This window comes from Phasianus colchicus, chromosome 2 (assembly GCF_987193195.1).
Source record: "Phasianus colchicus chromosome 2, bPhaCol1.hap1.1, whole genome shotgun sequence".
NCBI lineage: Eukaryota > Metazoa > Chordata > Aves > Galliformes > Phasianidae > Phasianus > Phasianus colchicus.
Genome location: NC_143437.1, coordinates 103,821,995 through 103,846,597, shown reverse-complemented (window position 1 = coordinate 103,846,597; position 24,603 = coordinate 103,821,995). Strand labels below are relative to the sequence as shown.

Genomic DNA, 24,603 nt, shown 5'->3' with positions numbered 1-24,603 from the left:
TGTCAAACTGCAGATTTCTAGTGAAGAAGTCTTACTTTTTGGTGGCTGCATATCCCCACTCTGTCTTAAGTGAGCACCATCACTTGAGAGCTAGAAATCTCAATTTGGGAACTGAAAATGTTGAAAACTAACTCGGGAAAGAATTCTGACTTTCAGACAGATTAGTTTCCTTATCTGTTTTACTGCAGGAACAGTAACACCAGCACAGATATAGTAGTAGGAGTAATATAGCTGGCTTTGGAAGGAGAAATGGTTTTGTCTGCTGGTGGAAGCTGGCACTTCATTTTGCATTTTAAGCCATTGTGGAACAGTACTCTGTTCTTTCTTGCTTCTTATCTCTGTCTGCAGTTTGGGACTTTGTGACTCAAAACTCCAGAAACTTTGAAGTGGGCTATTCCATGTCTATTGGTAAGGAACACAGAGCTTTTGGAAACATCTAAATTACTGATATACTTATGTCTTCTGGATGCTGCATGAGAGAAAGCAGAATTGCTGGTAATAACTTCTTTCTCAGGGTTTTAAGTTAATTTATACACAAGACATCAGAAGGAACCTTGGAGTTTTGGTCGTGGAAGAAAACCTTGAAATGTGCATTGAATTAAGTACCACAGACACCAAAACCTAAATCTGTGGTGATCTTGCTTGCTAGGAGAGAATCATCTTTGGATTTGAATCCCCAGTAATTCTTTATGTATCTACTGTTTGATGGATATGAATTTTATCTTTTATTGATATTTACTCACATTTTTCTGGTGGACTTAGAAGCAGTCCAAAGACATGTAAAGATGCTACTTTTCTGCAGTGTAAAGAGAACTTGTTAGGCACCAGGGCTATTACACTACACTTACAGTAAGGTGACAGTAACTTCTAGATCTTTTGAAAATACTTACAGATTGTTGGAAGAGTTTGGATTTGGTTTTTGCTGTCACTTCAGTATCGAAGAGCTGTGTTCTGCTCTGGACAGAGTTAGTGTGCACCATGCATGATACAGATGCTTATTTCACCAGGTACTGTCATTACTTGGTGTATCTGCCGTGAAAATTTGGAAGCAGAATCTGTCAGTCGATGAGGATTCAGAATTTCTGAAAGTCTGCTGTAGGTTTCATTTTACTTAACTTGTGCTGCTCCTGCAGAAAATGCGATCTGCCTTAAATGTAGGGATCTTTCAGCAGATTATGTCAAGGTAGGAATAGAGGAATTGAGAAACCCCACTTACTGCTTTATGCAAACGTAGGGTACACATGCATTCAGTGATTAATTACATTGTATTGCATTGTCCTTTAAGATGCTGTCTGTATAAACTGCAGTTTAGCACAAATTAATGAGTGAGGAAGGGTAATTTTTTATATCAAATTGATACATAAGTGAAATGTATGTGACTTGTGATCAAACATGTATTTAGTGTTACTAAAAATTCTGCATGAGCTGGGCTAATGATTTACAAAAAAGTGAACCAGAAGGAAGCTAGAACTGATGTGAGGATCCCCTTGGCAAATCTATAGAGGTTATGTGAAGATTATAGAGAGAGGAGTTCTGCAATTCAGAAGGCGAGTGAATGTATTCATGTGTGAATAATTGGTATTATAATAGTTTGAGTTATAGAAACTCAGTTCTAAAAAGCAGGATTCCTCTGACAATAGTATTTCTACTGCCTCTGGCACAAATAGTGCCAAAAGACTGACTATCAATGATACATTTCAGATGAGTAGTTCTGAAAGAAGTAATTGAAAAGGTGTTAATGCATTAACTTGCAATTGTATATGCTCTGCTAATTTTTTTTTCTTAAAGTTAACTCCGAGTTTTTCTTCTGTAAATGATTACCCCATTCTGTTACTGAAAACTTCAATGCATTATGAACCATACAGACTGCAAAATAAAAAGAATGTGATTCTGCTCTGGATGGCTAACAGTCCTGCAGAAGATGAATGTGAAAGCAGGGGAGAAGGAACTCTGGATTAAGTTCATTATTTCGTAGCAATCCATGAGCATTTGCTTTTTAGCTTTATAGGAGTTTGACCCTATGCTAGCTCCTATTTGCTTTTTGGACTATAGGTTATCAGGTCCGTGTCAGTCCTAGAATCGTTAAGGTAGGAAAATTCCTCTTAGATCGTCTAGTTTAACATCTAGGCCCTTAGCAATGCCTTATTTTTTCCCAGTAAATGTAAAGGGGATGTAGATAATGAAATCTAGTGCAGGTTTCCACCTGGTGCTCTCCATGCCGTTCCCTCAGGCCCTGCTGCTGTCACAGAGCAGAGCTCAGCGCTGCCCTCCGCTCCCTGTGAGGAGCTGCAGCTGCCATTAGGCCTCCCCTCAGCTCCTCTGCTCTGGGCTGAGCAAACCAAGGAGCCTCACCCGCTCCTTACACGCCTTGCACTCCAGACCCTTCCCCATTTTCACAGCCCTCTCTAGGATATTCTCTAATAGTTTTATGTTCTTCTTCTGTTGTGCTACCCTGTGCATGGTGCTGCAGGTGAGGCTGTACCAGAGAGCTGAGCGGGACGGTCCCTTCTCTCACCCAGCTGGCAGTGCTGAGCCTGATGCTCCTTGACTTTCTGTCATTTAATTCTCCACGCTTGTACCTGCATAGTGCTTGCATCTTAAAAGCAATTTAATAAACACTGAGCTTTGTAACTCAGTGCGAAGCTGGCAGTTACAGACCTAGGACTTAATACCCCATAAATCAAGGCAACCTACGAATAGCAAGAACGTTTTGGAGGTGCTCAGCATGTCCCCATTTTAAAATGGAGAAGTTGTTAATCTGTTAAGTATTGGCTAGCATTTTCAGTTATAAACACTTGACTGCAACTTTGCAAAATAATGAACAGTTTACATTGTTGCCTTAATATGAATATAGGCGTTTCCATTTTTCTCAGTCTTTTCCTTAGTCTTCTGAGCTGTGTCTTACTAGTGCTTTTGCAAAAGGAAAAGTAAAAAAGTATGGATACAGAGTAATGGAAAAAGGATCACGTACCAATGTTGCTTCAGGTTGAGTTGCATATAGTGAGAGAAAGATACCGATGATGATGCTGGATTAGTAAGTTCTGTTTAAGAGGCTGTTTTCCGTTCTTCATGCAGACTGACTGTGTAAATGCAAATGTTTGGCAGGTCTTGCTGTAGACTGGGTTGCTAAGATGGTCTGGACTTGGAAAATAAAAGTCCTTTTCTTTTAAAGCCACATTTTGTCAGTGCAGTGACCTTGTGTACAGAGCTGAGAGTGAACGGGAGATGAAGAAGAGGATTACTCCTTAGGTGACTTAATAACTGAAGATGTGTTTGAATTGACAGTGGAGATAAATAGAAATGAGAAGTTCAAACTGGATGTAAGGCAAAATGCCTTTTTGCACAATTGTGCATCAGTACAAGACACATGGAGGTCATGTAGTCTACATCTATGGAGTTTTTCAATACTTGACTAGATAAAGCCGTGAGCAACCTGATCTGCCCTCATAGCTAACCCTGTTTTGAGCAGAAGGTTGATCTGGAGAATTCCTTATGTACCCTCCAACATGAATTATCTGTCAGTCCATGGATTTTACTTCCATCTCTTTTGCTGTGTAATGCATTCAAGTAGCTGGTGTTACAAAAAGGGGACTGAGTTCCACATCATTGCTTAGCTGTTTTCTTTGAGTGATTTACCTGCAAATGGATATGTAATGTCTATAAATATATTAAGTAGGATACAGCATATTCAAATGTAGTTTATTTAATGGGGGAGACTTGCATGTCTAAATTTTTTTTTCCTTGTAATTCAGTTCGAATAAGGAGAAAGTCAAGACGGCGCTCACAGTGGGGCAAAGGCATTATTAAAAAGAGGAAAGTCAATAATTTAAAGAAAGATGAAGATGATGCAAAGTTTGCTGACGATGAAAATCATGGAGAGGACAGTAAATTGCTGGAAAATGGTGAGCTAGAAATCAGCACTGACTGCATTGAAGAGAATGGGGAGGAAATAGGAGATCTCTCTATGACAAATGATGAATCCTCTTGTGATATTATGGATATAGATGCAGAGCAGAGGCTTAACAATGGGACATCAGGAAAGGAAAACAACTTTGCATCTACAGAAGAAGAGAGCTCAAATGAATCTCTCTTAATAACCGAGAGAGTTACCCTGACTGCTGAAAAGGATTTAAGGAAAGACTCTACATTGAAAGGAGACTGTGTAAATGGAGAGACATCTGTACACAGCTTAGAGGGTATAGCTGTTCCAGCATGCCATAATGGTAAAGTGGAATCAGTTGATGTTGCTTCAACGAATGATAGCAGCACTGGATCGAGTGACAAGAAAAAATCTTCAGAAGATCAGCCAAAGGAGAAAACAGAACCTTGCAGTGAAAACCAAGGAGATGATTTAGTGAAAGCAGAGGTACCACACTGCAGCAATAATGAAAAAACACTACAGAGCACAGACCTTGAGACTAAAGATGCTGAACCAGATAAAGAAGGTATAGTTTATTCTCAGTGTCATTTTTGTGTCCATGTTAATGTGTGTATTTTTAATTGTAACAACTTGAGTTCAAATTATTATTATATTTTATAATCTCCTGTCTAGTTATTTGAAACTTATGCTTATACCTTTTAATTCCACATAAATCAATTAAAAGTTCACTGTTGACTTGCTGTAATGTTATCTTAAGCAAATAAGTTTATCTTCATACTTAAAGCATTCTGCTTTTTTAATGCTTTATTGGAGGGAGGCATTGTAAGTATTGTGATAACATTATTTAAATTACAATTCAAGATTCAGAAACTGTTATCAGTGAATATAAATAACTGTCTGATATGTATTTTGATATATATGATACATTCCTTGATTTTTTTGGTGGATTTTGTCATAAAAAATGTCATTTAAGTTAGATCAAAAACCACAGAAATATAGAATGTGTTTAATCATGAATGTCTCCTTTAAAAAAAAAAAAGTATATGCTCATAACAAAAGTTAAATAGTTTAACTCAGTAAAAGCCAGATGCAGCATTGTTTATCTAATGGAGTAAGTATCTGGTTTTACAGTCAATGCAGTAGTAGTGCAACAAAAAGATAAGAGAAAGGGAAGGGAAATCCTGGTGGTGCATAAAAGGAGGGACTGTGTCCTTTGAAGAAAAGAGACATAGTTACCTCAGGGAGGATAAATAAAAGCCTTATGCATGATTGCCTTTTTAATTAGCTTTTCAGAATTATGTAAAAGAATGAAATCTTTACTTCAAAAGTTAGCACTGAGATTTACAAAATAAATGAGCTTTAATGAGAGAGATGAATTATGAGAATATCACTGTATACACGTTGAAAATGTGTGTATACACATTTTCTCTAAGGATAAGGGGTGTAGCTGAGGAAAGCTCCTAAGGTTATCAGGAGAAGAGTACGATGTGTGTTAGGGCCATTAGGCTTCTGAATGTAATAGTTGTGTTTTGAATACATTAAGGATGATTGTAAGTAAGGGGAGGTCCTTAGGCAAAAAAAAAAAAAAAAGAAAGAAAAAAAAAGGATTTAAAATAGTTCTAGAGGAGAAAGACAGTGAATAAGTGTAGGGATAGAATCAAGAGATAGTTTAAAAATATTTTGTTCTCCGTAACAGGACTGGACAGCAGCTTTAATACAGAGATAGATGAAATTAGAAGTCGTACCAAAAGGTGAAGTTTTTGGGCGTAGAGCAGATGTCAAAATTGCTGTGATAAGAATTACTGTGATGATGAAAACAGGGAATGCTTTGAAAAGGAAAAGTGAGAATTTTGAATTGCTTAGGAAGGTATCTGAACTTCCTTTGGAAGTTGCATAATTTGATATTAAGCAAAAACGATGCACAGGAGAAATTTTCAGTGACGTTCAATATTTTATTGGGACTTCAGAGTTCAGTTTTCAAGTTGATGTGTTTTGTGTGTGCCTTATGAACTGTGGTTTTAGTTCTCATACACCTTGAGAATTCTGTGAAGCTGATTGATATTGTACACTGGAAATGTGCTTTCCTGGTTCACACAATCCCAGCAAAATCAAGCCAAAGTTGGGACAAAAGCTGTTTATTTTGTGTAACTGACATGGCTAATGACTTTTTTCCCCCCTCCCTTAAATTACAGGTATGTTCAAGAGTAAGAAAACTCGAAAAGTCACTATGGAACAGTCAAAACTCACAAGTCTGGAGCATGTCCCAGAGGAACCATCAGATCCATTACCCTCTGTAGTTGTTGACCATGACAGACTAAAGGTAATGGAACTGAAAAATAAATTGACTTGTAACAGGCTCCATGAAAAATGTTTCCTTCTATTATAAAGTAAAATTTCCTTTTATTTTTGGTTACAAAGTGGTATTTTGGCATCTGTAACTTTTGAAGATGACTTGATCAGTGGTTTTTGTTTATTTTTTTTGGATGAAAAGTTAATAGAACTGCTGAAACCTTATTGTCCCATTATTATTACCTTTACAAATACAGTAAAGATAAGGCAGTCCATTATTTTAATTGTGGCTTTTGATGATACTCTTATGTGCTAATTGCATGTCAGTAACTGAGAAACTGCTGGGTGCCTGGTAATTAGGAGTTAACGTATAATTTCCTGTCCCATGGATGTATACTTGGTGGAAAGGATTGTTAAGGAATTGGAAAGTAAATTGGAATTTGTGCTGATGTTTTGGTGCTATAGGTCAAACCTCTGCTAGTTAATTTTACTTCACTTTTGCCTAAATTTAAGCGAAGTTAAAACAGATTTTGCCATTTTCTGTGGTAGAAACTAGCTTGACCTGTGAAGAAATTTAGACTCCCTTGCTTTTTGCATCATTTGTTTATCAGCAGTTTTACACGTTTTCCCTACAGATGCTTTTTATTTTCTCATTGTTTGACATTTGTGGAATTCCAGATGTGTTTCCATTTGGTACTTTTAAAATCTCACGTCAACATAAAAGTTCTTGAGTGTTCACCTATCAGGACACTTTTTATGGTTTGCTTTATTTATAAACAACAGTAATAATAACCAAGATGCAATAGGATTAAGTATAATTCCAAGCAGAACAAAGAATGCACTGGTTACACTATGCATAAACACTAAGAAAAGTGTGGGTCTAAATACAGAAGTAAAGATAAATGCTGAGTTCTGTTGAATTAAAATGGAAGCATTGGCCTTAATAATAGCCAGATTTGGTCCATTTTACTTCTATATATCTCTGCAAAGTAGAGTTTTAGAAGCAGATTGCTCCAATTTGTCCTTAAAAAAAAAAAAAAAAAGAAAAGCAAAAGAAGAAAAGATTATAAAAGCTCTTTAAACTTCACCCTTTGTTCCAACAGAAACTGCTTTATTTAGTGGTTAAGAAAAGCGACAACTTGACTGTTGACCAACTTGAGAGATTGTATTCACTCCTCAGCCAATGCATCTACAGGCATCGTAGAGACTATGACAAATCACAACTTATAGAGGTGATGTTATACAGTTTATTTTATTTATTTGACTTTTGTGAGACTGGTTTTTCCAAGAGCAGTTAATCTATGACTTTATTGTTGTACTAGCACAGAAGAGCTTTAAGTAGACGTAGAGGAAGGTGTGTATTTATGAACAGAAGAAAGCATAGCATAGTAATGACTTAAACAGAGATTGTCTCTATTTATACTTTCCTCAGAAAAGGATTAAGAACTTAACCTAAAACAACATAGTAAAAGGAGGATAGAATGCAGCAGCATTTAGGTGCATTTGCTAGCAGAATAAGAATGGAACAGAAACAGGAGCTTTCAGGTGGTCATCTTGGCTTTGCAAAACGTTATTCCAACTAAGTAGCTTAATCTTCATTATTCTTGTGCAGCACTGATAAACAAGCTTGATTGTAGCTGTTTTATATGGAAGTCTATAAAAATAATGTTGGGAAGGCTTTATGGGTAGAATCATAGAATGGTTTGGGTTGGAAGGGACCTTTAAAAATAATGTTGTTCAACTTCCCTGTCCTGGACTGGGACACCATTCACTAGATTAGGTTTCCCTCCTAGTGAGTGAATGTATCAGTCTGAAAATCCCTTTCCTTGTTCTTAACTGATTTGCATTATGTTATTCAACTTTGGTGAAAATACTTAATCTTCTGGAATCATAATTTTAAACTGTGGGCAGATTTTTTTTTTCAACCCTTATTTGTTTGATGGGAAAATTTAATTCCTGTGCCAGAAGTTTTCAAATTTAGCAGCACGAATAACATTGAAGTTAGTGGCTGTTTATAGTTCCTTCTTGTGCCCCTGCTTGCATTTGTGTTATTAAGAAAAAAAAAGAAAAAAGTATGCAAGCTTTTTCTAAATTGGAAAATAAACTCTTGATGGTCTTGGGAAATTCCTGTACAGTGTGATGTAGGCCAGTTGCCTGCTCTGCTGACAGCATTTCCTTTTAAAGTGTTTTCATTTCAAAGGCCTTCTGTCTACATCAGGAGTAAGTAGGTCATTTCACCATTGATGTAGACTGATCATAACTCTGGACATGCTTTCCCTACAGCAACATTGTTCTAGCTGCTGAATAGTTTAGATCAACTTTGGGATTCAACTGTTAACCCTGCTGATAAAGAGACAACAATTGCTGGTTTCTAATTGGAACCCTGAACCCCGAATTCTTTTCTCTATGAATATTTTACTACAAAATCTGGAGAGGCCATAGCATAATAGGGTATTGTCTTGCAAAATATTTTAAACCATTTTTATACTCTTCCTCTGCCACCTTCACCTAAAAGTGTGCTGGAAGTCTGTGCCAAATATTATGTAGATTAAAAAGACATCTATGCAGAAGATCTTTAGAGACAGATCCTTACTTTGATTCTCCAAACAATGCAGTTAGGTGTTTACAGTCAAGATACCAATAGCTCAAATGTGCAGTAAGACCTGGATTCATGCAGTGTGCTATCACAAGTGCTTTCTTAATAATACTTATCAAGTACCTTAATTATATACATGACTCTACTAGACTTGGATTTTCTCATGGATTGTAATATTGGAATGCTTTTCTGCATTAAGATCTTCCTAAGTAATGTCCTCTTTCACCATCTTTTGCTAGCAGATGAGAGCTAATAAACAGAAACATCTGTTTTCCTATGAATTACTTGTTTGGATTTCAAGAAAAGAAACAGGGATGCCTTGGTGAATATGATGATGTAATGTAACTTTATTTTTGTCTCTCTCTATATTTGTGTATAATTGAAGTTCTGTGTTTTTTTGCAGGAGATGGAAAGAACAGTTCATGTGTTTGAAACATTCCTGTGAACTCGTCAAGATGGGTGGGTTTGTCCTCTCTTAAACTGCTCATGGGAGAGCAGTCCTCTGAGCCATTCAGTTTCCATTTGCACCAAGTATGTGCAGAGCCTTGGTCTTAAGTGCTCTCTCTTTTTCTTTCTGTTGAATTTGGTGCTATTGTCTCAGGTACCTGAAACCAACCAGCCTACAAGAACCAAACGGAACTTCAAATAGTTGTATCTGATATAAATAAAGAATACAATGCCACAGCTTGGAGATTTTTGGTGCTACAGAAACTGTTCTCTCTTCTGCTCTTGTTCATTCTACATGCATTATCTCTGGTGAAACTTCAGGCAAAGTGGAGACCAACATACACGAGAGAACTGAAAAGAGCAGATCTAAGTTGAATATTTTTAAACAGGCAACCTTTTTTATTTTTTTTTCCAATCTTTCTCTTCTCTGGGGCAATGGACAAAAAAATCTGTTCTAAAGAAGGCAATGATGCATTGTGGTAGGAATCTTGAGTAACTGGATGTACAGTAATTTGAAGATGAGGCTCTCTAGAACTGCCTATTATGTGCCTTTTAGTCAATTGAGAAAGATAAGGCTAATCAATTGGTTTGGATTATAGCAAATGGCAATGTTAGAAAGCTCTCTTCAGAATGACCATCTGTAGATCGTATTTGTATTCTCTTCATTGGATGGCAGCCAGTATTATGGTTCTATAATGCCTGTCTTACTCTACAGAACTAAACTAAGACACACTGAAAAAGCCACATACTTTACCAGAATGGTGAAATTTCTTTTTCATTGATACAGACTTGTTTGAGAAACAAGTTACACAGTGAAACTCCTCTGTGTTGCTAAAAGTGAAGCGTTTTCCCACCATTCCTTTGTTTGTCCATCTGGAGTTCTTTAAGAAAAGCCAGTTTAATACTGGCAGGTTTCTGTGTTTGTAATATAGCTTGGACTGTGCAGTGCAGGTAAGAAGATGTCGGTCAAAATCCTGGAGCCCAAGCTCACCTGAAAGTAAAACTTAAACTAGGCTTCACGACTCAGTCAATGCAAAGCACTGTTAATGTCAGGGGACTGGAGGACAGCCTTTCAAATCGATCTGTTCGGACCACAGCTCTCCAGTCTGAATTGTGTAGTTCAAAATCTTTCCTCTCTGGAAACCGAAGAGAACAGTCTAGGCAGTTTCAAGAAAAAAGTTTTGTTACGAGCTCGGTATTAAGATGTTACCTGGGCTGATTTCTTTCAAATGTAAGTGGAAACTCTTGTAGAGAAGTTGGCTGGTGTTACTGTCTCTAACCATCCATTGTGTCCCTACGTAGCTGCGGAAGTGTCTTTCCAGAAATATGCAACACAGTGTGATTAGTTTTTAATTAGAGAAAACAGTCTTGGACTACTGCAGAGATACTGAGCTACCTCAGCTTTTTGTATTTTAGTTACCAACAGTGTTTATTGAGGACTGTAATCACTCTGCTCCCATTTACAAGCTGAAGCTAAGGTACTTGTCTCCACCTCTATGGCTAATAGTAGGAAACCACTGCAGAGAAACAAACACGGGCCTTGGGCTACTGCAGTAATCCAAAGTGCTTTGTATATTATAATTCAACATAATTCTGTCTTGGAACTATTTCTCCCCTGAATGCCACTGTTTTTCTTTGTAGCTAATGGCAGAAAAAGGTTTTAGGTATTCTTGTACATCTAGTTACACCTAAATGCAACCCATGCAGAATCGCTGTATTTTTTAGGTGGGAAAGTGCGATTAAAAACAACAAAAACAAGCAGAAAACACATTTTAGATGAGATTCTTTGATCTCAGATTTGTTTAGGGGATTTTTTTTCATGTTTTGTTTAGTATTTATTAGCGTCATACCTGTTTGAGATATTTTTGTGTCTGGTACATTAACAGCATTTTGTATTTTGATGGAAATTGTTACAAACTTTAAGATTTGATTAAATAAAATGTAGCAGATTTTTTGTAGCAAGTTTCTGATAAAAGGGTTTTTTGCAAGTCTCAGGTTCTTGCTGCAGAATTTTTTAAAAATATTTATTCCAGTTTCACTTACTCAAAGGAGTTTTTGTTCAAGTAACAGCAGCACTTGTGGAAGATAAAACTGCATACATTTTTAAGACGATAATAAATTTATATGAATTAAAACAGTTGAGAAGTTTAGTCACCAGTGAGTGTAAAATGCAAGTTTAAGCTAATGCCTGGCATTAAAAATGGTTCTGAAAAGTCATGTTTCTAAAGGAAAAATTTTACTGTCAGTTGTTGATTGGGAAAAATCTTAAGAGGCGGCTCTGCTAATTTGGGAGCTGCCATGTTGTTTAGAGAAAAGTAGCTGATTTCAAATGTGATAGTGGACAGCTTACATAAAATGATATACCCGCCTTTGTAGCCCAAATAACCACAGTTCAGTTTTGTTTTCCTTTACAGATGTCTGGTGGTTCTAGAGTTAAAGCAGCTGTTAATCTATCCATGTGGTCTAAACTTGTTTACTCTTTGTATGTTTTTATTTTTAATTTTATTATTTTTTTTTGCCATATAGCACTGGCAAGAATTTGTACAAATTGACCTCTCTTCCTTGTTTCTTATTGTGAAAATTGCAAATAAACTCCTGTGTGAGTCCTTGTGCTGGGGTCAATGAAACATGGCCACCCATGAGAGGGGAGGTTTCTCTGTGGGGCTGGCAGGGCTGTACTCGGGATGATGGAGTTGCTCTTGGGTGGAGTTGATGGCTATGGAGTTGATTGTATTTGCAAGCTTGAATCTCACCTGTGATTAATTATTTTTTGTTTTGTGTCCTCTGTATTGTTACTTGATTTCCTCATATGCCAATGTATTTATAGGATTACTGTTTTTTGTAATATCCTGTCTTCCTTTTTTTTTTTTTTTTTTGTTTTGGTGGGTTGGTGGGTCAGCTGTAGCTTATCCTTCAGTCTCCTGAATGGAAGGTCCTGCAGCTGATAGTCATTTATTTTTATTTTATTTTGTAATCACAACGTAAGCTTGAATTTGGGCTTGTACTTGCATCTTTTGTATCTTGTACATTGGGTTATTTAGACATCGGGGAGTCCTGTTTGGTTTCATTAACGTGTGTCTACTTGGTGGATTAAGTAGACTTCCTTCATCAACTATGGTATATTTTGAATTCTATAGTTTTATTCAGAACTGTGTTCAAATTGATGTTTTGCAGTTTGACTTCATTTTACGTTAGTTTGAAGTAAGTTATTTAATTTTTTGAACTTCTGGAAATTTTGAACATTTTACTGTAATTTGTAATATAACTGCTGTGAAATACTTGAATAAAGATGACAAGAAAACACAGCTTTAGTTCCTTCAAGAATGTTGTGTTTAAAAGCAATTCTGGCTCTTAGCTGGTTGCAGTCTTTTTGTACAGACTTCCCTGGTGCTCGCAGGTGACATGTTTTATTCTGGGATCTTGCTGTGTTGTTGTTTGCAGTGGTTTAATGTGTGACTCTTGCTTTCAGTGTTTGTCCATTAAAGTCCTGATTAATTTTGACTGAAGAAGGGAAATTAGCATTGTACGTTGGCAGGTGAATAATGTAATCATGAGTTTAAGCTCCGTGCTTAGGAAATGTTTCATGTTGAGTTGTGGGAAGACACCCAGGGCTGCTTATGGTGTGCAGATCATACCAGAATTTCTAGTTAGAGGTCTTTAAGGAAACACTCTCTCATTCTTCCCCATATATCATCATTATCCTTTTTTAAAATTTTATTTTTATTTTTTTAAGAAAAAGATAATTTATATCTAATAAAACTGTCAGAGGTTATGGAAGTTCAGGATCAACCCACATCTCACTTGTGTTAGATCTACATTGTCAGTTTTTCTAAGCTAAGTGTTGGTAACTTGTGTAATGTGGCACAGAGCGTGATAAGTTGTTGCACAGATCTGGTAGGGCTTCTCTTGAGGGGGAAAACATTAACAACGTTGGCTCTTCTTCCTCTTTTCCTCTCTGTTCCTCAAACTATAGGGATCCTAGAAGATACCCTATAAGTTAAGAGGGTAGCGACTTTTTCCATGCCTGACTTGACTCTTAAATACTGCACAATTAGATCTTACACAGAATGTGGGAAAGCACTCAGTGAACAAGGTGATCGGTTGGAGCCTGAGCTCATTCCGTGTTGGCATGGATAGGTTTGTTGGATCTAAAGGCCACAAGACTTGCTGCCCTACAGACACCTAACACTGTCCAGGGAATCTGCAGGCTCTGATCAAAGCTGCAGAGCTGAGGGCTTGCTCTTGTGGTTCTGTTTTCTTGAGTGGTGTGGCCACCTTAATGGAGAGAACAGTGGCAGGCCTAATTTCTGGCAGTGGTGGTAAAGATGAGCATTCAAAAGAGACAAAACTGTGCTTTACTGGGGCATTGGAAAAACATTTCTTGGAAAATTAGTGAGCTCTACTGCTTCAGAAACGTGAATTAGTGAGCAGTAGTTAAGTTTCATTTGCTGTTAATAGAGCCTTAGTAAAAACTGGAGCAGCATCCTTATTTGTCCAATGTGTGCTGCTCAAGCCTGCTTGCTTCTCCTGTTGTTTTCTGCATTTAGTGCAGTTTTGATGTGCATTTTCCTATATTGCTCTAAATTTGAAGTGCTGCACATCTCCTTTTTCCTTTAAGCTGCTCAAATATTTTATTTAAATAAATTGAAAATGAGATTTTGTTCTCTGTTTCAGGCAGGTTTTGTTCGGGACTTGCAGTATTTGGAATTTTAAGCTGGCGCTGCATGTGGCTACATACTGAAAGCCAAATCAGTAAACTTATGTACTGATTAATGAAGTTAAACACTTCATTTTTCTCCCCCTTTTATGCATCACTTGTAGTCATGTAACTATTATGTAAAAATCAGGGATTATAAACTTTAACTTCAATTAATTCAGCCTCATTCAATTTCTAGGTGAGTAAATTTTTTTTATAGAGTTATCATTTGCATAGGGAGTATATTTCTGTTTAACCAAACACCAGGAAATGTCTGCAGCTACTACTAAATTCCATTTATTTTTGGGATGCATTTGACTTATGCTACATTGAGCCTCACTTTGATAGTGGAGAGTTACCATACTTTAAAAAAAAAAGACAAGATGCTGAGATTTAAAATGGATTCACCACTTCCAGTGGAATGTTAGTGTAAACCTGGCCATCCTTATCAAGGTTTGCTAATGACTGAATGCTGATTTGGAATAAAGGTGCTTTCAGGGTTCAAGTACAGAAGGTGTTCTTGGATTAGTCTGTGCTAGAAGGCTCCTCACATTCAGTCTGCACTTGGGACATCAGTGCTGCAGCACTTAGGGTGTGTGGGCACGCTGCAGAAGTTGAGATGTTCATGTTGTGATGGGTTCCTCTCCTGTTTTGTGGTGTTCACTTCTGTCTTGTAGTAGTCAGGAATTCGTATGGCTGCTGAGAATGCTCACACCATTTGTCATCTTGTTTTTTTGGAGCTGTATTCATTGTGATGAAAATGCCTTTGCATCAGTGTGAAATTTCACGTTTGCTATAACTGAGGGGTGTCTGGCTGTGCATGGCAGTAGGGGGAGTCTGTAGAAGACCAATACCCTTCAGCTCTACATTGGGATGGAGGAAATGCAAGGAAGTTTCAAAGGGGTTTCCTTTGAAATACTTCTTTAGTTTTTAGATGTAAAGCATAGGCAAAAACATAGAAAATCCTTGAAAGTATGTTGCATTTGAGTGTTGAGTGAATGAATTTGCTAAGAAACTGAGTTTTTCTGCTACAGAGGGGAGATAAACTAACGTTGCTTCATCTAAATAACTGTTCAGTATCTCCTAAACCCCAGCTCTGTTTTTGTCATAGAGAGCTTGCTTACATTCTCATACTGTGTTGGCTGTGTCTTGTAGGATACCTGCTGCGTGGAAGTTGGCTGGAAGAACACAGTACCTGATTTTGGAACAGGTTGCCCGGAGAGATGGTGGGTGCCCCATCTTTGGAGATATTCAGGGTCAGATTGGATGGGGCTCTTAACAAAATGACTGAGCTGTAGATGTTCCTGTTCACTGCAGGAGAGTTGGACTAGATGACCTTGAAGTGTTCTTTCCAAAGCACACAATTCTGTGATTCTCAGTGACAATATAAAAAGCTTAGATTGGGTGAAGGAAATGTTACATGTTCAATGTGATGGTTAGTATCAGTTGAGTAATTACTGTTTTGTGTAGGCATCTTGAGTACCAGGAATGTAAGCATGTAAAGACTACATGTGCATGAAACACTCCATATATAGTGGCTTTAAAATGAATGGTTAGCCTATATACCAGGGCTGGAGTGCTTAGGAATTGTCCTTTTAACTTCAGCGGAAGGCAGAAAGCTTTATTTTTAGATAAAAAAACAAACAAAAAAACAACCCTTCATTTTCCTAAGATTCAGAAACAGCGCCAAATCACAAATTGAGCATAAATCTTAACTATTAAACCTCTTCAGTACTTGTGAATAAATTTTGGAAATGGATGCAACTCGTAGCTCTGACAGCAAACGATGACTTAAGCATTTCACCATTTGTCAGAGAAATTCAGGTCCACTCACACAGTGCAGAATCAGCAGAAAGCATTGGCGTGTTGAATCTGGCGCTTTGTTACCAATGATTCAGTGCCCAGTGTCTCCTAATTCCTGTTGGGCAAAACAAAGGCTTGGTTGGAAAGTCTGTACATGTGCCCCGTGCTTAGAGCTTTTCATTGAGAGGTTAAGCTCACTGCCAGAACCATGCCTTATTCCTCATTTATTTTTATCTGGCTTCTACTTACAGTTTCTTGTTTTTGCTTTTTCTTCTCGATTAAATGAACTTTTCATATCTATTTCCCCCCTCATTCCCCAAAGACAGTACTGCAGCATAGTTTCAGAGCCTCTCTGCCTTTTTGCAGAGCAGAATGAGCTCTTTATGGCTCTCGCTGCCTTTGCTCCAGCCTTTAAGTAATTTTTGTGACTCTTTTTGTAGCAGGTCAATTTTTTCAACATTTGAAACGCTTGTTCACAGTAGAAATGGATGTGATATTCCAGCACTGGTCCCACCAGTGCTATATTTAGAACTGAAATCGCAGATTCCTACTCACTGATCCCTTCTTTACTCATCCAAAAATCAATGCAGTCCTTTTATACTTTGAAATTGCACTAGGAGCTCTTCTTGCTTGATTCTTGTCCAGCTTGCCACTTCTCACGACGCTGGGCTCCAGCCTGAATGTCAGAATTCCTCACTCCCACCTCTCTGAGATCCTCTTCAGTTTTGTTAGAACAAGGTTTGCTTTAGTGGTCCCAGCTAGCCAGAGGAGCCACCTGAAGGCTTTTGACTTGTTTGGTCCTTGTTCTTTTCTCTGCTTATCTATCCTTCCAAAGGCCCACGGCTAGTGATTTATTTCAACATTATCCTTTCAGAACTTGGAAGAAGAGGATCCTCACAAGCCCCCCACAAGGAATACTCAGACAATACCAAATGGGAAGTACTTGAACAGAATAGATATTCCTCGATCTACCTATTCTTAACCTGCTAATTATTTTCTATCTGGATGCTGTACAGTGAGAAAGATGAAGTATTTTGTCACACGCTGTTGAAAATCTATTACTTTATCAATCAGATGTGTAATCCTGACGGAGAGTGAAATCAGGTTTGTGTGATACGGCCTATTTTCTCAAAAATCATCATGTTTATTCTTGCCTCTTTGATTTGTGATCAATTTAGTCAGATATCATCTTTCCATTTTTGCTTGGGATTGATGTCAGGTGAGTGCCCTATCATTACTCAGTCCTTTAGCATGCCCTTTTTTATTAGAACTGCTGTTGTATTTTCAGCACTCTTTCTGAAATACCCAGGTATTCCAAGTGTTATTAAAAATGACTGTCAGCTGGGCTAAGACATTTAAGCTTTCTTAAAGTGGATTGGTGTAAGTTCCCTCCTGAATTTGAAAACTTATCTACTAGAGAAAGCCATTGGGCTACCTTTGCAGGTAGTATGCAGTCTGGAAATGATATCTTAATCCCCATAGGATGCGTCTTTCTGAATGGGAAACAGAGGGTGAGTCATTCCATAACGCCCTCTGCCACATTTCTGCTCCTCCTTTTCCCTGGCAAGGCTGTATGTGACATTTGTACGTTCCAACACATAAACAGGCAGCTTGCAGAAAGGCTGAGGATAAATTGAAGTAGGTTAAAATTGAACTTGGTGTCAACAAGTAATGGAACACCGTAATGGAACAATGCATTCATTGGACATGGAAGTAAATAACTTATTAAAAGACGATCTCTTTTAATGGAAACAGAATGGCTACAGAAATTCCAGTGGGTCTTGAAGTCCAGGCTTGCTTTGCAAGAGCTGATTATTTTTACTTGCGTGGAGGGCCAATGTTTCTGGCAGAGCATAATGAGCATTATGTTCTTACGGCTTAAAACATTTGGTGCATCACCTTCAGATTCAGTTCACTGATCCTTCCTCTGATGCTGTCTGCCAGCACGAGGCCGTTGTATTACAAATGAGGGACTGCTTCGGTCAGGTTCCCAAAATTGTAGAGAAATTGGTACCTGTAAGAGCTATTATAAAACTATGCTTTTCATAGGGTGGGGAAAAGGGATGAGCTGAAGCTTTTGTCAGTGGTGACTTCTCTTTAGCCACAGAAATGTGAAGAAGAATCACTGATGCCATACAGGGCATCAGTGAGGGGTGTGCGTATTGTCTGTGGAGCACAGTGTGGCTTTCAGCAGTCCTTGATGATAGAATCACAGGGTTGGGTTGGAAGGGACGTGAAAGGCCATCCAGCCCCAACCCCTGCTGTGGGCTGGGTGCCCCCCATCAGCTCAGGCTGTCCAGGGCCCATCCACGGCCTTGGGCACCACGCTTCTCTGGGCAGCGGTGCCAAGGCACTGAGTAAAGGATTTCTATCTAACATCTGACCTAAATTTCCCCTCATCACAGTTCCTGCTTCTGTAGTAATTGCTCTGCTTACAAGCAGTGTGCTGGAGTTTCCTGTCAAGCTCTTGAAAACCCAGGGTTATGAGTGCTGCTCTCTGGACAGGTCGAAAAGGAGTTTGATGTCGTTGCCAGGATGAATCTCACTGTGTGAGATGGGGGATCTGAGCTCTGAAGGGAAGGAGATTGTCAGTCAAAAAGAACAGATGATGAAATTAAAACCAGCAGGCAGCCTTTCAGACCTTTATTGTAGAGACTGCCACTAATGAAAAATTCAGAGGCAGATTTGACTTGATGACAGCTCTGGAGCTTCCTTCTCCCAGGTAGTAACTGAGCCAAAACATTTAATTCCATGTGTAGAGCTGGTACTGATTTAAATGGAATTTTAGATGAAGAAAATTGGGATTTGTTACTGTGTAAGAAATCTGCTAGCTAAACAGGAAGTACTAAAAGCTTTCATCATTGATGTTCAGTTGTACCTCCAACAGATCAGCTTTTCAGAGGAAGAATGGTGTTTCTGCTCTGGTATGGCTGTGCACCTTCACGTGATGGGGGATGGAAGCACTATGCTGGAGACACATCCCTTTGCCTCCCTCGATGCTGTTCCTTGTCTGGGCAGTGCCAGTGCCTCACCTTCCTCTGAGTAAAGAATATTCTCCTAACATCTAACCTAAATCTCACCTCTTTCAGTTTAAAGCCATTCCCCCTTGTGTCCTACCACTACCTGCCTGTGCACGCAGTCACTCTCCCTGTTGCTTAAAGCTCCCATCGTGTACTGGAAGGCCTCTTGGCATTAATCCCACAGCTCTGGGCATGGGTGCTCTGCTCACACCTGGAGTGAGCTGGGGTGTAATGAGAGCACTAATGAGGCTGATCTGATTGCGCTGTGCGAAGCTCAGCCTTAACGCCTTGCTGCAGTCTGTGGCCAGGTGGGTGACTGAGGCTGAACAAGGACAGTGTTTGCTGCTGGGTGAAGCAGGACAGGCAGGGTATCCTGTGCAGCATCAAGAACAGGGATTTGCAGAAAGCAATGAATAATCCCATCAGCAATAGCTCTCTTCATGAAGCTGAACCGGGAACAGAAGAGTTTTTATTGTTATTGCTGAGCTGGAATTTCTTCCAGCTCTTAAGAAGAAAAATCTCTGCGCAAATCTATGCATGATTCTATTGGTGAACCCCTCAGCCAACTTCCCAGAGGGAGCTAAAACAATTTCCAGGTACAAGCAAAGCAAACAGCCTGTGTCTTGTTCGCCCTACCAAGCGTTGCTGAGTAGTGCTGAGTCACACACCTCTGCATGTCGATGGTGGTCACCCACTCCTTCCAGTTGGTCTGGATCGTTGCAGCAGGGTTGGCTGAATTACAGAATTACATGGCTTTCAGTAATCCTCATGGGCTATTCAACCTGAGCCACTAAGCCCAGCCTACAATGTTTAAAAACTGCAGTCAAGCTCTTTAATACTTGTCTAGACGTGCTCTGTAAGAACAGAAGACAATCTCAATGTATGTTAGCTTGTTTCTGTTGATGTCTATAACAGACACTACCTCCTAAGATCCAGACGCGATGTTCCACTGCAGAGGTATTTTGAGACGAGCTATATTTGGCTCATCTTTGTTCCCCATCCAGCTTTACAGCTACCAGATGTCACCCTAATGAAACATCAAAGCCACGCGTGGCTGTACCTAAGTGCTCCCTGGAAGCGGTGTCCGGTGGTGAATTGTAGAGCTCCTGCTCTGCGGTGGGAAGGAATTCTGACGGTAGGGCATAGCAGCTTCCACCTTTCACGCATCCTAACTAAAAGCAAAGAGCGATTCAGTGGCATTTTAAGATAAAGCTTCAAGATATTTTTTTTCCCCTAAATTATCACGAGCCCTTTTGTTCTTTGTTTAATAGAAAATTTAGGGGAATAGAGAGATGAAGAAGAAGCGGTCTTGATGAATAAAATCCAAAGTTCCTTTTCCAAAATGAGAATGGGAGTACTTGGGAAGCTGCTGAGCATTTAAACGTTGGCAGCGGATCTGGGGATTTGCAAGAGAAACTGTCTGGAATGAAAAGCTTTCATCCATGGCTGGGATGGGAATGGAAGTAGTCATTAATGCAAAGGTATCTCTTGGTGACTCGTGACAAAATTAATCCAATCTGGATGCTGAATCTAGATCTATAAATATATTTATTATAATATAACAAGAACTTAACAGTAAACATAAACTATATACAATACCATTACAGATAACCCTGTTTTTAATATTATTCACAGAAATAGCCAGTTTTGTTCCAGTGTGAAAAATGAAGAAATAAGCTAAACTGGAAATGTCGAATGTGTTTAGGTCTTGCTGACAGGCAGCACCTCCTTTGGAGGCAGACGCACACCAACACTAAATTAGTCCTGCCCCAGGCAGTTAGAAACTTGTGCTCCAATCCTTAGGTTCACACTTGCACCCTGTTTGACATAAATACTTTAAATGACATACTAGTAGATAACTTTTTGTTGTGCTTATTTATTTTTTTTTTCTTTAAAGAATAAATAAAACAGCTGCATAACAAAGGCTGGAACCTCACTGTCAAAATGAGAGACTTGAGTCGCTGTAGAGCTCGACTCAGCTGACGTGAGCACTTTTTTCTTTAAATACTGCAAGATACAAATTTCTTTCTTTTATAAATGATTATTAATAAAATAAGATGATCAGCTAACCATCTGCATCGATTTCCCCAAAGCTGCAGGCAGTCTTCCCTCAGTATAAAAAGGCTAACGTATTTGGTATGAAATTCAACCAGATATTGACTGTAGGATGTCGCCCACACCCTGTAGAGGAACTCTTGCTTGAATTACCGGCATGGTGTTTGGCATTGGGTCTGCAAAGGCAAGAATGGGAACTTTTTTCCCCTCTACTTGGGAAGAAATTGGACAATCCTTAGCTTGGGGCTACTTTCTGTTTGTTAACCTTAAGAGTCTTTCCCCTGCCCCCTCTGTATCACCCAGTCCGTCTCCCATTTGATCCTTCTATGTATAAATTTATAAAGAATTTCCACATCACAATGCTCTCTGGATAGACAATATTTTAATATATATAAAAATATAACCCCTGTGCTGTGCATATACTTACAACTCTACATAGTAATCATTTAAAGTTTCTTATACTGGGCTTAAGTCTATGCATTTTTCTACCATGGGATTTCAACTTGTGTGTTTAAAATCTGTAAATCAGTATAAGGTAAGATTTCCACACTTATAAGAACCTTCTTAGACTTTACATAAAAGGAAGAGATAGTGGCAGGTGTCCCAGAGTAAGGGATTTTGGTGGACAGCCGAAATCGAATGTGTAGCCACAACTGGAGGCAACTCCTCCTCTGCTTGTTGGAAATGTGGAAATCCCACGCTACGCTGGGTGGGTGTCAACGTGATCCCAATCTGCAGAACTGAGTATGCAGTTCAATCCGGAGAACGCCTCTGAATTCCAAACCTTTTCTGTGTTGCGTTACTGGGCACAGAAACGTTTGCTCAGCAGCAAAACCGGGAGGAAAACAGCGGGAGCCCCAGCTGTGCGTGTGCCCACACAAGCATCTCTGGGAGCAGAAATCCGCACAGCCCAACAGACCTCTTTTCACTCTATTACATGGAATCGTGTTACCAATGGCTCTTTTTCCCAGCCCCTGCCTCGTTCCTCTCCTGGGCTCTGCTCTAGAGAACTTCACGTTTCACCTGATGGAAGACTGACATCAAGGTAAGCCATTTGTCACACAAGATTTCCCCCAGTCACTGGTACTGAAAAGCATGTATTTGTTTAAAAACAAATGTAGGAATCAAAGTGGTAAGGACACTTTGACCTTTCAAATAGATTGATGCCTAAAGTGTAATAGTAAAACTAATCTGCACGGTTATTTTAAGAATCAAGCTTGAGCTCTAGAAGTAAAATGCAGATTATTTTTTTTTTTCCTCTCTTCCTCAGCTTAAAAAATATGTGAAATTCTATTGCACCTGGGTTGACCAAAAGCCGACGTCCAGAACAAGTGCCACTATAACATCTAGTGACACACTTGTATTCTTAAGTTACAATATCTTACATAGCACGGAGCTCTCTGCTCCTTGTTCACCAAAAGGTGAGGATGATTTTTTCTACATTCAATGTAGACACTATTCAAGACTTTAGAGCAATATGTTCGCTGGCTGGCTTTGCTGCTTTTGTGATGAGTAGTAGTATTCTCTTTGCCTGCTTTCAACAGGTACAAGCAGTTCTCCTTCCAACTCCTTGCTCTGTCAGCCGCTCTGAATGTACTTCTTGATAACTACGCAGCCGTGTCGAAAAACAGGGCACGGCATGTTTGGGAGAAGTGTCCAGGTGTTTGTTTTAGGATCGTAGGCTTCCATGTTGCCCAGGGCAGGTCCCTCGCTGCTAACGATCCCTCCGGTGGCGTATATCTTTCCATCCAGAACCACAGCGCTGTAGTTTTTTAAAAGAAGAAAGCTGTAGTTAGTCACTGACCAAACAGTTCTTTTTACGCTTTAACAGCCCCAAGTGTTTCTGAACAAGGGGTAAAACCATGAATACATTTCTTATTTATATAAAGCTGTGTGGGCATTTCTCTTCCCTTTCCCTCTCCTGAATAAATCCTTTTCATGTTCCTTCTAGGTGAGTGTCTGTACTTTGAACAACAGCAATGAACTCTGCTGTGATAAGACAAAGGGAAATGGTGTCAAGCTAGAAGAGGGGAGATTTAAGCTGTATACAAGAAAATGATTTGGTGCAAGAAGGGTAGTGAGGCACTGGCCGTGCTGCCCAACGAAGCTGTGGATGCCCCATCCCTGGAGATGTTCAAGGCCAAGTTGGATGGGCCCTGGGAGGCCTGAGCTGTTGTGGGGGGCAACCAGCCCATACCAGGCGTTGGGGCTGGGTAGATTTTAAGGTCCTTTCCAACCCAGGCCATTCTGTGATGCCTAAAAGGCCACTAAAATGGTGTGTAGATCATAAACTGCCCCAGCTTTCCAACCCATGTCAAGGTGGAAGAAAAAGGGGGGCATTGAAGCATGTTCATACAGGCAGAAAAAGAGGAAGATGATAAATTCCTTGCGGCGAAGAAGGGGGGCCTTGATCTCAGAATCTGGAGAGGGGTGGTGAACCCTTAAGTCTTGGTAAAAGCAAATTTATATCTCTTGGCTGCTTTTGGAACAGTGGGAGGAAGAAGAATGAAAAGTGACAAAGGCAAAAGCCAGAGTCCTTTAAGACCCAGGATGAACTGAGACTACAGCAGCACTGAAAAAAAAATAAGAATGTTTCTGAAGAATGCAAAACGGTGATGTCCTTGTGAAGAAGCAGAGCGGTAGGTTAAAAATAAACCCGCAATGACAACAGTGAGGACTCAAATAAGCCTAGTCCCTGGATACCACCAGGAAATGGGAAATAATGAGAATCTTGTCAAAATAACTTAATCTGAAAGGAGGAGGAGGGTGAGAGAGGCTTGAAGCACTTGATTAGAGCCTATCCACAAATCAGCAGGGCCGGATGATACATAGCCCAGGGTCTTAAGGGAGTTTGCTAATGAACTTACTGAACCACTGGTAATTATTTTTGAAACGTCAGGGAGAAATTGGGAAGAACAAGGACTTGACGAAAACAAGTGTCATCCTGAAAGATGGCTCTGAAGAAGAACAAATCCATTTCCAGAAGAAGCAGAGCTGGAGCCAGCAGGGCTGTGCTAGGGCCTGGCATCCTTCGTGGCATAGAGGGAGAGCAGGCAGAGCTGCCCAGAAAAATCTGAATGAAACCACGGTTAGGACTAAGATATTTTTGGGGTGAGATGGAGGAAGACCCAGTGTCAGGAAATGTGCTGCAGTACAGCACAGTTTTGCTGCGATGGTTCTGTAATGATGTGCTTTTCAGTCCTTACATTGTTACTCCTCAACAAAAGCAGAAGAACAAGTTATTAAATGGATGAATTCAGCAACTTTGTTGAGTTAAGCAGGAAAATCAAATGCATGCCTGAAAAAAAAAAAAAAATCCCTAAGATCTGGATGCAGAATTATAAATAAGGGGAAATGGTAAGAGGTAGCAACCTGGAGCCTGGGGCATTTCATCAGCACTGATGAACGGTGCCCATGAGGATCCTGAGCTGTACTGCAATTTACTGATACAGGCACACTGATGTCTCACACCAGCTCAGAAGTCAACCCCCAGCTGACTCTGTGACTTGCAGCAGCCTGTCTCGTACTTGCTGCTCTCTGTCCAAGGAAGCTGGAAGGGAGCACTTGGTCTGGATGGGGATGGAGATGGGCAGAGGGAGCTCTAAGCTCAGAGGCCTTTCCAGTTCCTGCAGCACCTCTTCTCCAGGCTGTGTCCCAGGTCATCCTCAGCCTGGATTCTTCGTTTGGGGTTACAGCGAGTGCGCAAACACAGCTCTTATCCTCCACCTCGGCCACAGCACTGCAAGCAAGGACTGCTGCCTGGGAACAGCAGTTGAACATTGCAGCCTCTGACAATGGTGCTGATGCTTTGGGGAAG

The 24,603-nt window shown here is 39.6% G+C and overlaps 2 protein-coding genes across 10 annotated transcripts in view; one reads left to right on the top strand and one right to left on the bottom strand.

Annotated features, from left to right (window-relative positions):
• The window catches only part of ATAD2B (ATPase family AAA domain containing 2B), a 72,857-nt gene extending 59,933 nt beyond the window's left edge, over nucleotides 1-12,924 (top strand). For 2 of the 5 annotated variants that reach the window (XM_031595910.2, XM_031595912.2), the window contains exons 25-28: nucleotides 3,753-4,445; nucleotides 6,073-6,200; nucleotides 7,273-7,401; nucleotides 9,169-12,924. In XM_031595910.2, coding sequence (XP_031451770.1) covers nucleotides 3,753-4,445; nucleotides 6,073-6,200; nucleotides 7,273-7,401; nucleotides 9,169-9,210 — 992 coding nt within the window. In that variant the 3' untranslated portion in view covers nucleotides 9,211-12,924. The remainder of the gene's footprint in view (nucleotides 1-3,752; nucleotides 4,446-6,072; nucleotides 6,201-7,272; nucleotides 7,402-9,168) is intronic. The other 3 variants (XM_031595911.2, XM_031595909.2, XM_031595908.2) reach the window with 3 other exon arrangements.
• Nucleotides 12,925-20,307: 7,383 nt separating this feature from the next.
• KLHL29 (kelch like family member 29) overlaps nucleotides 20,308-24,603 on the bottom strand; it is a 403,358-nt gene continuing 399,062 nt past the window's right edge. For 2 of the 5 annotated variants that reach the window (XM_090136444.1, XM_090136443.1), the window contains one exon: nucleotides 20,308-22,548. In XM_090136444.1, coding sequence (XP_089992570.1) covers nucleotides 22,365-22,548 — 184 coding nt within the window. In that variant the 3' untranslated portion in view covers nucleotides 20,308-22,364. The remainder of the gene's footprint in view (nucleotides 22,549-24,603) is intronic. The other 3 variants (XM_090136441.1, XM_090136445.1, XM_031595907.2) reach the window with 2 other exon arrangements.